The following is a 12,539-nucleotide window of genomic DNA, read 5'->3' on the forward strand; positions in this document are numbered from 1 at the left end:
CATCTATCCCACCCCCGCCTCTCTAGGCGCCCCCAGTCTCCCAGGAGCGCCCCGGCTCCACCCCTCCGGGTCTCTCTAGGCTTCTCAGCCTCCTGGAAGCCTCTTCCTCAGTCGAGTCTCCTGGGCTCCTCCGAACACACCCCCCTCTCGCAGCCATCCCCCAGATCCTCCACAAACAGATCTCCAACCCTCAGGCTCTTCCAGACCCCTCCAAAGCCCCTCCCGCCGCCCCACCGCCAAGACCAGCCTAGACCCTTAGACACTTCCTCCAGACCGTGAATCTCCCGTGCTTCTCTGAACAACCCGGTCCCTACCTTTCCTGGGCTCCTCTGAGACCCTCCCCAACCCTCACATCTCCTGGGCCCCTGCAAATCTCTTCTCACTACTCTTGGTCACCGTCCAGCCCTCGGTTTCTTGGACCTTCCCCAAGCCCTTAGAAGACATCCCTTCTCAGCCCTCAAATTCTCCTAAGCCCTGTGAATACTGTTCCCCACTTCCCCCCCCTCCCCGACTCTCTGGGGCCCCCTCTTCAACTCTCAGTCTCTCCCGGCACCTCCCTGATTGACCGCGTGGCCCCTCTCCCAGAAGACCTCTCTCCAAGTTTGAATCTCCTGATTATTTTTTCCACCCACTTCCTGCGGTATCTTCTGCTCTCAAAGTCTCAGAAAACTCTCCCACCCCAATCTCACAGCCTTCCGGACTCCTCTGAACCTCCACTTGTTCTTGCCTGGACATTTTCACCTTCCCCTCACTGCAATACTGAGTCTTGGGGCATCTTCTCCGCTGGAACCTCCCGGCCCCCTCTGTGTTCACTCTGTGTTCAACACTCTTCAACCTCCACGCCAACTCCCATCCCAAGGACTTTCTCCATAAAGCTCCAGACTTCCCCCAAGACTTTCACACTCCTCCTCAGTGTCTCCAGAAGCATCCCATGCCCCCATCATATGCCTTTCCTCTCCAGAACCCTCACATGTCCTCCAGGATTGTTCTTCCTCCTCCATAGATCCTCGCAGCTTCTCCCCTCCATCATTTTAACCGCACAGTACACTCTCTGTCCCTGGGACTCCCCCTATCCAAAGCCCCCACGGCCCCTTTCCTAGTCTAAGTGACTTTCCCTGCTGCTCTAGAACTTTTTCTAACCTAAAACCCTGGGACGCCCCTCAAGTCATCAGCCCTGAAACTTTCATCTCAAAATAGCTTACAATTATTTCTACCTTGCCCTCGGATTCCTTCCACCTGCCCTCTTCCTTTCTGGAACCCCACCTGTGCAAAACCCAGAACCTAGCCCCTCAGTCTGTCCCCCTTCATCGAACTGAACCAAAGAGCCTTCTCTCTCTCCAAATTACAGATTTTCCCTAAAGCTGTCTCCATCGCTCCCAGAAAACTTTCCTCAAGCATTCATATACTTCCTAGGCTAAATGACTACCCTCCCCCTGGGTTCTCTCCTGAACCTCTTCCTCCTACTAACTTCCTCCCTGTCCGGGCGACCCCAGAGGGAGAATGTGGTGGAAAAGGGGGGCAGTGCAAAATGGGAGCAATTGGAAATGGGGGAAATAAGAGCGATCCCAGGACCCCCTCTGGGGCTCCTGGGGACCCAAACACCCAAAGGAGCAGGTCTTGACCCCCTCCCCCCACCGTGCCGCGTCCTGAGCCTGGAAGGACGCGGAGCCGCAGTGCCGCATTCGCGCCGGGGGAGTGGGGGGGGCGCCTGGAGCCACCGCATAAAGTTTGGTCCCCAGAAAGCGCTGAGTTGGCGAGATTTGGGGTTGGATGGGGGGAAGTGGGGAAGAGGAGGTGCGGAAGGGACATGGCCCTAGATGCCCCCTCAAGACACTGAGCGGCTCCTTCCCCCATGGCCTGCCGGGGCGCCCTTCTCTCCTGTGACCCCATTGAAGGGTGCTGAGGTGAGGGGCGGGATGAAGGTAGAGTTCTGTGATGGTCAGGCTAGGTGTTCGGGACAGCTACAGGAGATACTCATTTACTCCACAAATGTGTTTTGGGTGTCCACGGTGTGCCGAGCCCTTTCCAGCCTCCCAGTGAGATGGCATGAGAGAGTTGGGAGCTGAGGCCAAAGCAAAGTGGAGGGTCCGACCCTACAGCGCCCTGCCCCCGCCCCCTTCCTCGTAATCACTCCTTTCCTTTTTACAGACTCCATGCCCTCCTACCCCTTCTGCTTTTGACACACCCTGCAGTAAGGGGTTAAACCAGCCCGACGCTGTCCAGCCTCTGCAGCTGCGCACTGCGGCGGGTGCCCACCTTCCCCTGTGCCCTAGAAGGGAAGGAGTTAATTAGACTCGTGGCCCGCGGCCTCCCGCCGGAAAGCAGCAACACTGCGGCTGCGCGTTGATTACTAGGCTCCGGCCCGGAAGGGGTTAAGATGGCCCCGAGCCGCTGCGGCTGCGCACTGCGGCGGGGGAGCTGTCCGCGGTACTGGCCGCCGTGCGCCCCGCCCCCCGGCCCGGCCGGCCCGCCCCCACTGCGGTGCTGCAGCTAGCGCCGAGCGCCCGGCTCGGAGGGGGCGGGGGGGAACCAGGCATGCGCTCTGCGGAGGCCTCTGGCCTCTTAAACCACTGCAGAGAAGCGAAGGTGGGGGTGGGGGGAGTGCAGAGAGGATCTGCGCCGGCCCCCAGCCCACCCCAACGTCCAGGGTCCTCTCTGTGGCCCTGAAACTCTCCATCCCCTACTTCTCAGCTCTGCACCTCAGTGAAGTCAAGCCCAGAGCCCAACCCCTGTGGAGGAAGTGGGGTGCACAGAGGGAGAGTGCTGGCCTTTGGCCCACCCCAAAGTCCAAGGTCCTCTCTGTGGTCCGGCAGTGGCCTCCCCGTGCTCTGTGCCCCTGATTAGAAGCAAAACTCCCCATGCCCTCCCTCCTCCACTACCCACAGGATTAAAACCCTCTCTTTACTATAACACCTGTCTTCCTTCCCTCTCCAATGCACTCCTCTCCCCTCCCACCCCTCTGCGTATCTGATAAAGCCCATGACATCTCTAGGGGCCTGGCCCATTGCTTTCCTTCTCCGAGACCCTGACCCCACTCCCTCCTCTTCTAGGCCTTCATCAAAACCCACATCACTATGTGGCAGGACTCTGGTTATCCCCCATCTTGAAATGGCTCAGGACCCTTCATCCCTCATTCTCTGCCCCTTTGGCAAATGCCCTAACTTCTCTTTGGCCCTGGCTCTGCCTTCTTCCACAATGTCCAGGCCAATGACTCTCCCTTCCTCTGCAGGGCCCTAAACCCTGCCTGACTCTCCTTTTTTATCTCTTCTTCCATTTTTGCAGGCTTAACCCTTCAACCCCTCCTCCCTTAAGGGCCCTGACCCCCAGCTCCCCTCTGTGGCACCACCCCTGCCCTGTCCTCTCTGGGTGAGGCCTTGACCTTGCCCCCCAACTAACTGCTGCCTGCATACCCTAACAACAGCTCAGGTCTTCTTACTGTGTTCCAGGCACTGCTCCAAGCACTGTGTTTGGAGCCAAGTCCTTCGTACACTTATCTAATTTAATCCTCACAACAATCCCACTACAAACTTCTGGTTCAGAAAGCTCAATTTCCATGCCCAGTTTTGACAGGTTAAAAGCCAGATTCATACCCAGGCTCTCTGACTCTTAACTACCTCATGATTCTGCCTCCCTGCCCACCTTTTCCCCTTCCCCTCTGCTCAGCTCCAAGTTGAGCCCTAAAGCCTCCGAGACACACAGGATGTGTGATCTTAGGCCCTGTGGCTCCCGTCCTACAGCAGAATCCATGGACCCTGCTGGGGAGCCTTGAAATAGGACACAGGGAACAGGAGGGTGGGGGGAGGTGGTCTAGGAAACAGCAAGGGGCCAGAAATGTTTCCAAGGAAAGAAGCTGCCCATCTGCTGCGTCTGCTGGGGCCAGCTCTTCTCCAACTGCCTCTGTTCCTTTCTCTCCCCTTTTGCTAGCTTTAGAGGGGAGAATGGGATTCTGGAAGTGATGGAGCCACAGGGCTGAGACACCTGGATTTTGCCCAGTGTTTGGGCCCAGGAGGCTGGGGAAGGGGTCACTGGAAGGGTCTTCTGGATGTTATGGCCAACCCGATGCCTAGGTCACCTCTTCCTCTCTCTCCCTCCCTGCCCTGCAGTATGTGGCCTTCGCCTCCCTCTTCTTCATCCTCATCTCCATCACCACCTTCTGCCTGGAAACCCATGAGGGCTTCATCCATATCAGCAACAAGACGGTGACCCAGGCCTCCCCGATCCCCGGGGCGCCTCCAGAGAACATCACCAACGTGGAGGTGGAGACGGAGCCCTTCCTGACCTACGTGGAGGGGGTGTGCGTGGTCTGGTTCACCTTCGAGTTCCTCATGCGCATCACCTTCTGCCCAGACAAAGTGGAGTTTCTTAAAAGCAGCCTCAACATCATTGACTGTGTGGCCATCCTGCCCTTCTATCTCGAGGTGGGCCTCTCGGGCCTCAGCTCCAAGGCCGCCAAAGACGTGCTGGGCTTCCTGCGGGTGGTCCGCTTCGTCCGCATCCTGCGCATCTTCAAGCTGACCCGGCACTTCGTAGGGCTGCGCGTGCTGGGACACACGCTGGACACACGCTCCGCGCCAGCACCAATGAGTTTCCTGCTGCTTCATCATCTTCCTGGCCCTGGGGGTGCTCATCTTCGCCACCATGATTTACTACGCCGAGCGCATTGGCGCCGACCCCGATGACATCCTCGGCTCCAACCACACCTACTTCAAGAACATCCCCATTGGCTTCTGGTGGGCCGTGGTCACCATGACGACCCTGGGCTATGGAGACATGTACCCCAAGACATGGTCGGGGATGCTGGTTGGGGCGCTGTGTGCCCTGGCGGGGGTGCTGACCATCGCCATGCCCGTGCCCGTCATTGTCAACAACTTTGGCATGTACTATTCGCTGGCCATGGCCAAGCAGAAGCTGCCCAAGAAGAAGAACAAACACATCCCCCGGCCCCCGCAACCAGGCTCACCCAACTACTGCAAGCCTGACCCACCCCGCCACCCCGCCCCACCCGCACCACGGCAGCAGGGGCATCAGCCCACCGCCACCTATCACCCCACCCTCCATGGGGGTGACTGTGGCCGGGGCCTACCCAGCGGGGCCCCACACGCACCCCGGGCTGCTCAGGGGGGGAGCGGGTGGGCTGGGGATCATGGGGCTGCCTCCTCTGCCGGCCCCCGGCGAGCCTTGCCCGTTGGCTCAGGAGGAGGTGATTGAGATCAACCGGGCAGGTGAGCCTGGGTGTCAGGGGTCGGGGACACAGGTGGAGACCCCGGGAGGACTGGGGAGATAGCTGCCGGGGTTCAGAGAGCCTGGGGTGGTTGGCGTCAAAGAGGTGAGGGAGAAGAAAGCCAACAGCAGGAGCTCAGGCCAAGGAGGCACAGATAATCACACAGAGACATAGGTTTTGTGTGAAAGAGTTTTGAGGAGAAATAGATTTGCAAGGTATTCAGAGGGGCTGGTGAGGCAGAGGCAGTGTCAGAGTGTACTCTCTGCTGTACAGAGAGAGGGACCCGGAGGAGAGTGGGGCTCAGAGAGAGGGTCTCACATGAACCACAGGCAGACCCAAAGCAGAACCCCAGGGATGGTGGCAGCATCTGAGCATCCGGGAGACAGCCCTGAGGGAAGAGAAACTGAAGCCGATATGGTTTGAGACGGAGAGTCAGAAACTGAGAGATTGTCATGGAGACCAGAGAAAGAGATGGGATGTAGATTTTGGGCGGAGGTGGGGGCGGTCAGTGGCAGAGTTTGGGTTCTAATGACAGCGAGCTCAAGAGGCGGACAGACTTCAAAACAGAGTCAGGCCAGGGCACAGCCCCCAGGGCAGAATGGAAACCAGGGCCTGGTCAGTCGGCTTTGCTGCTGGCAGCCTGGGAGAGTCCCGGAGAGCGATCCAGAGAGGTGCTGCTCAGAGGAAGAGAGATGAGGGAGAAGAAAGTTCCCTGTGGTTCTGTGTGTGTTCCTCCCCCAGGGGGTGTCTATGCCTCAGGCAGTGGCTTGGGAGTTTAGGAGGAACGAGAGGCTGGCGGCTCCCGCTGCATCGCCCCGCCTTAAGTAGGTCAAGAAAGGGAGCTGGGCCACCTGGCCCCCATCTTGCTCCCTCAGCTGCTGACCCAGTTTCACACCAATTAAAAATAGCTGGAGTCAGAGCCTAGGGGACCCCCACGCCCCACCTCCCATCTCTGACCTTCCGCAGCCCTTCCCCTTGGTGCCCTTCCCAGAGCCCAGCACTGCTCCCTAAACAGCCACTTCCTAGCCTGCCACATCCTCTCCAGTCATCCCTCCACCCCCTACCCCTACCCCAGCCAAGCCCCCTGAAGTTCGCTCCAGCCAACCACCCCCCAGCACTGCCTCACCTCCCCAACACCAAGCTTGCTTCATCCACAACCATCTCTTTTTTCTTCTTCTTCTTCCAAGACGAAGTCTCACTCTGTCTCCCAGGCTGGAGTGCAGTGGCAACATCGTGGCTCACTGCAACCTCCGCCTCCCGGGTTCAAGTGATTCACCTAACTCAGCCTCCAGAGTAACTGGGAATACAGGCGCCCGCCACCGTGCCTGGCTAATTTTTGTATTTTTAATAGAGACAGGGTTTCACCATGTTGGCCAGGATGGTCTCAAACTCCTGACCTTAAGTGATCTACCCACCTCGGCCTCCCAAAGTGCGGGATTACAGATGATGCCACCACGCCTGGCATCTTTTATCTTTTTTGGAGACAGGGTCTCACTCTATCACCCAGGCTGAAGCAGTGAAACTATCATGGCTCACGGCAGGCTGACCTCCCAGTTTCCAGTGATCCTCCTGCCTCAGCCTCCAGAGTAGCTGGGACTATAGGCGTGTACTACTATACCCAGCTAATTTTTCTATTGTTTGTAGAGATGGGGTTTTCCTATGTTGCCAGGGCTGGTCTCAAACTCATGGCCTCAAGCAATTCTTCCGCCTCAGCCTCACAAAGTGCTGGGATTATAGGCATGAGTCACCGTGCCCAGCTCCAGACCATATCTTTAAACAGCACCCCGCCCCAGTCCTGTCCTTCCTGGCACCCCACACCTGGCACCACCACCACACCCCAGCTCTCAACACCTCCCTGCACCACCAGAATCTGTCCGGCTCCCTGTCCAGACCACCCTTCCCAACTGCAGTTGCCCTTCCCAGCACTCAACACCCTCCCCTATGATCACCCCCCAGCCACACCCCCTTGACACCCTCTCCCAGCTGTGCCCCCTGCCACCCTCCTGGCCACTCCTTCCCATCACCCTGCCCTTGAATCTCCACTTCCAGTGCCAAACATCCTCCGGCGCTCCCAGCATCTGCTCCGCGCAGACATCTCGCCCCACCACGTGTCCACCGCACCTCACAGTCTCCTTTATTTCTGTCTGACCCCCTCGGCATGCAGATCCTCGCCCCAATGGGGATCCGGCAGCAGCTGCGCTTGCCCACGAGGACTGCCCAGCCATTGACCAGCCCGCCATGTCCCCGGAAGACAAGAGCCCCATCACTCCTGGAAGCCGTGGCCGCTACAGCCGGGATCGAGCCTGCTTCCTCCTCACCGACTATGCCCCTTCCCCTGACGGCTCCATCCGAAAAGGTGAGGTGTCCCCCCACTGGCCCCTGGGACCCTCCCTCTCTCTCCCCTGCCCAGGGGAGGGAGGAGAAGGGGATGGGGGAGGAGGCGCTGGACTTCCCTTCCCCCTTCCCTTGACCCCAAACTGCCTCCATCCCAGATCTTCCCTATACCCCCTGCCCCAAGTTTCCTCACCACTGACCCTTCACCTGTCTATTCCATGTCCATCCCCCCAACCCTCTGGCCTCTCCCCACCCCAGCCACTGGTGCTCCCCTCTGCCCCTCAAGACTGGCGTAAGCCAGGCCCCCCAAGCTTCTTGGCCGACCTCAACGCCAACGCCGCGGCCTGGATATCCCCCTAGTGGATGAACCCCCTCCCCCCGGGGTAAGTAACCCCACCCTCTGATTCCCCAACCCCAGACTCCCCACTCCTGCCCGACTAACCCCTCTGAGAACATGCGGCCCCCACTGACTGAGACTCCGGCCCCTCACTGCAAGCAGCTGCACCCAGTTAACCCCCAGCTCCTGACACTGACCCCACACCCACCTACCCAGGACTCACCCTGCTCCTCACTAACCCCCGAACTAACCCAACCCTGCCTCCCACACTGCGCCTGCCCTCACGACTGACCCCCTCCTCACCCCATCACCATCTCTGCCTCCCTCCTTGGCCCCAGGGTTTTTTTTTTTTTTTTTTAAATTCAATCAGGGAAAGGGGGGGTGGGGGGCATACCCAGAACACTTCTGGGTAGAGAATGGGGAGAGAAAGGCTTAGCCATCCATCCATGCCTCTGTGAATTCGGCCAGCACTTAGACAGCACCCACGCGTCCTAGGTACTAGGCATGGGGAGTTCAACCATGAACAAAATCCATGCCCCCAGGAGCTCCCGCTTTGGAGCAGGAGGCAGACACAGACCTAGAAAGTCATGGTTTGAGGCGATATGTGCTAAAATGGAGGGAGCACAGACAGTAAGAGGAACACTAGAAACTCCCAGGGGGTGGGGCCGGGCATCAGGGAAGACTCGGTATCTGCAATGGGGCCTTAAGGTTGAGCAGGAGTTCTGGCCACGTGCAGAGGAAGCAATCCCGTCAACAGGAATGGCTGGAGGGAACTGCAGGAGAGAACCTAGGAGACTAGACCCTGGAGGGAGGATTCTCAGGTAGAGATGAGGCAGGCGCCAGGCTAAGAGGCTGCAGCCTTGTCTAGGGGCCTGGGGAGGAGGCAGGTGAGCTGGAAGGGGCAGCTCTGGGGTCTTGCGAGGACGGACTGGAGGTGGGAGGCTGGAAGTCAGGAGGCTGGAGAGGAGGCTGAGGTGACAGGTGGAAGCCTGAGCTGGGGCCAGGGCTGTGAGGATGGAGAGGAAGGGACGAGGCAGAGAGTCAGGGGTCAGGGATCAGAAAGGATAGGCTGGAGGCTGCCGGCCATGCAGAAGTGAGGGGGATAGAGGGTGGTGCTATTTCGTAGAGGAATCATTCAGCAAACATCACCAAGTTCCTAGCATCACCACACGCTAGGAATTTAACATATATTATTTAATCCTCATAACAACTCGAGCCAACTCCTGGCTCCTTTCATTCATGTATTCAATCCATTCACTGTTTCAGCAACTGATTCTTTTTTTTTTTTTTGAGCGTGTCTTGCTCTGTCACCCAGGTTGGAGTGCAATGGTGCAATCTCGGCTCACTGCAACCTCCGCCTCCTGGATTCAAGCAATGGGGTCTCGCTATGTTGGCCAGGTTGGTCTTGAACTCCTGGGCTCAAGCAATCCTCCTGCCTTGGCCTCCCAAAGGGCTAAGATTATAGGTGTGAGCCACCACCCATGGCCACAACTGATTCTTGAGAACACAGTTGCAGGCACTACAGATTTGGGATTAAACAAAGCATGAATCTGCCATCACAGTTTACAATCTCTAGATTGTAAGGGGTCAGCAAACTAACTCCAGCCTGAGTGCCTGATCTTTCAGCCATCTGTTTTTGTAAATAAAGCTTTATTGGAACACAACCATGTGAAGCTACAACAGCAGAGTGGAATAATTGGGACAGAGACTATACAGCCCCCATGCCCAAGAGATTTACTATGTGGCCTTTTACAGGAAAAGTTTCCAGCCCCTCATAGGAGGAAGCAGAAAATAAGCAATTAAGGCTGGGTGGGGTGGCTCACGTCTGTAATCCCAGCACTTTGGGAGGCCGAGGAGAGTGGATCACTTGAGGTCGGGAGTTCGAGACCAGCCTGGCCAACATGGTGAAACCTCATCGTCTCTACTAAAAATACAAAACTTAGCTGGGCATGGTGGTGCACGCCTGTAGTCCGAGCTACTCAGGAGGCTGAGGCAGGAGAATCACTTGAACCAGGGAGGCAGAGGTTGCAGTGAGCCAAGATCACACCACTGCCCTCCAGCCTGGGCTACAGACAGAGTGAGACTCCCTCTCAAAAAAAAAAAAAAAAAAAGAAAAAAGAAAAAAGAAAAGAAGCAATTAAGATAAAGATAAAAGAACAAGACTATTACTCTGGCCACTTCAGTTAAAGAGGTGTGGCTGGGCACAGTGGCTGCTGCCTATAACCCCAGCACTTTGGGAGGCCAAGGTGGAAGTATCGTTTAAGCCCAGGAACTTGAACCCAGCCTGGGCAACATAGCAAGACCATTTCCTCAAAAACAAAAAACTTAGGTGTGGTGGTGCATGCCTTTAGACCCAGCTACTTGGGAGGCTGAGATGGGAGGATTGTCAGAGCCCAGGAGTCTGGGAGGCTGCATTCAGCCATGATTGTGCCATGGTGCTCCAGCCTGGGGGTACAAAGTAAGACCCTGTCTCTGGGGAAGAAAAGGAGTTCTGCAAAGGACTTTTTGAGGAGATGACACAGAACCTGGAGGTTGAAAATGGTCAGGCAGGCAGAAGGAACAGCAAGTGCAGACCCTGAGCTTCCCCGCAGGAGGGGGTGGAGGATGAGCTTTGCTTGTTCAAGGGACAGCAAGGAGCACAGTGAGGCTGATCCCAGTGGCCAAGGGGAGAGGGCTGCTGGAGTCCAGGGAGAAAGATCAGGACGGTTTCCGCCATGCTGAGGAGACTTTATCTTAGATGCGAAGGGAAGCCACCTGAAGGTATGTGATTCATCACGCATTCATTCAACAACTGTCTATGGAATCTTCTTTAGAAATGCAGAGACACATCCTAAAGAATCCCTGTCCACAGCCTAAGGAGATGCCGTAGGGGAACCTGGGGGGCCTCACCTAAACCCCTGTGTTTCACAGACGTTCAGGGAAGGCCATGACCAACCCACCACCCCAGGCCACAGAGCACAAGGGCTGAGACCCCAGGCTTCCAGACTCCTAGTCCAGAGTGGGGACTGTCTGGCTCCTCTTGTTCCATCCCCCCTCACCTCTCCTTTTTGCAACCCCACCCCCCATCATTGTCCATTTCCATCTCATTACCCCCCGAATCCCCTCCCTGCTCCTATCTAACTCCTCCCCCTGCTTGCACCTACTCCCAGTCCTTTACCTCCCTTTGTTCCCCATCCCCAGGTCTGGAGGGGCCCCTGTGGGATTGAGGGGGAGGGGGTGTGGGGAGGGTGTGGGCCTATGGGTGAGGGAGGATTGGGGTGGGGTGGCTGGGTGGGGGAGGTTCCTGCTTCTCTTGCCTATGATGCCAAAATCCATTCATTGAACTCAAATCATGGCTGGAGCTGATGGGGTTGGCTGAAGCCTCTATCCCTGGTGCCCTGGATCCTTCCCCCTCCAGCCCTCTCAAAGCCTTTTCCTTGCTGTCCTTCAGCCCCACAACCCTCCCTCCCACAAGACCCCTTTGACCTATTGTCCCCCATGCTCCTTCCCCCAAGAGTCTCTCCCACCACAACCTTTCCTTCACAACCTTTTTGTTTTTTGTTTTTTTTGAAACGGGGTCTCGCTCTGTCGCCCAGGCTAGAGTGCAGTGGCGCAATCTTGGCTCACTGCAGCCTCTGCTTCCTGGGTTCAAGTGATTCTCCTGCTTCAGGCTCCAGAGTAGCTGGAATTACAGGTGCTTGCCACCACGCCTGGCTAATTTTTGTGTTTTTAGTAGAAACGGGGTTTTGTTGGCCAGGTTGATCTCCAACTCTTGGACTCAAGTGATCCGCCTGCTTTGGCCTCCCAAAATTCTGGGATTACAGGTGTGAGCCACTGCGCCAGGCTCCTTCCCTCCCTAATTGTTCCCTACAGTCCTCCCAAGACCCTCCTTCCCTCCAGGCTTGTCCTCCACCATGCTCCTCCCTCCTACATCTGCCCTCACCTGATCACTGGCTCCCACTCCTCCCCAGCACTCTCCCTCCTCCCATCCTTCCCCCTCCCCTACCCTAGCCACCTCGGAAGCTCCTTTCATATTTGATGTCTCAGCTGCCCCCCCATTTCACTGCTCCCCTCCCCCGGAAAACACCAGAGAGGAGGAAGAGATCCCGGCGGCGTTTCTCCGTCCCCCCAACAGTGAGGCTGTGTTGGGGGGTTTCCCCTGACCATCCTCTCTCCACCCCCGTGACTCTGTGTATTTCTGTCCCCAGCTCTTGTCACCGCCTGAGACCTCGTGAGACCCTCGGTCCCCCCCTGTCCCTTCCCCCCAGGTTAGCAATTGGGAATGGCTGGGAGGGGGTGTCCCCAAGACACCGGGCTTCAAATCCACCCCCAAGCCCTCTCTGCTATGATCAAGACACCTTTGTCCAGACAGCTCCCTTAGCATTGCCTGGAAAAGCCACAGAACTCCCTGCGGGGACGCAGAACCTTGCAGGCAGACCCCGGCTTTGTAGAAACCACACACACTGCTGCTGGATCTTGAGTCCCATTAGCTGTGAGACCCCCGTGAGAGCCTTCCCGCACCCGTCAGAAGCCCAGAGCCTTCTTGGACCTTTTAAAGATGTCCCTCCCCCCAGCACCGCTCCTAGCGCTCCCCCTCGTCCTTAGAATCTTCTGGAGGAGCCTCCCTCCCCCCCACCCCCCCCCCCCCCCCCCCCCGCGCCCCCGCCC

At 57.4% G+C, this 12,539-nt stretch overlaps 1 protein-coding gene across 1 annotated transcript; it reads left to right on the forward strand.

The window, feature by feature from the left end:
• Positions 1–1,817: 1,817 nt before the first annotated feature.
• On the forward strand, positions 1,818–12,504 carry KCNC3 (potassium voltage-gated channel subfamily C member 3). Its single transcript, XM_017882030.1, is given in 8 exon segments — positions 1,818–1,904; positions 4,068–4,598; positions 4,600–4,982; positions 4,984–5,222; positions 7,386–7,577; positions 7,814–7,823; positions 7,825–7,938; positions 12,080–12,504. Coding segments are annotated over 7 exon segments (1,533 nt in total). The 3' UTR covers positions 7,916–7,938; positions 12,080–12,504.
• Positions 12,505–12,539: the final 35 nt, after the last annotated feature.

This window comes from Rhinopithecus bieti, unplaced genomic scaffold, assembly GCF_001698545.2.
Source record: "Rhinopithecus bieti isolate Rb0 unplaced genomic scaffold, ASM169854v2 scaffold_12070, whole genome shotgun sequence".
Classification (NCBI taxonomy): domain Eukaryota; kingdom Metazoa; phylum Chordata; class Mammalia; order Primates; family Cercopithecidae; genus Rhinopithecus; species Rhinopithecus bieti.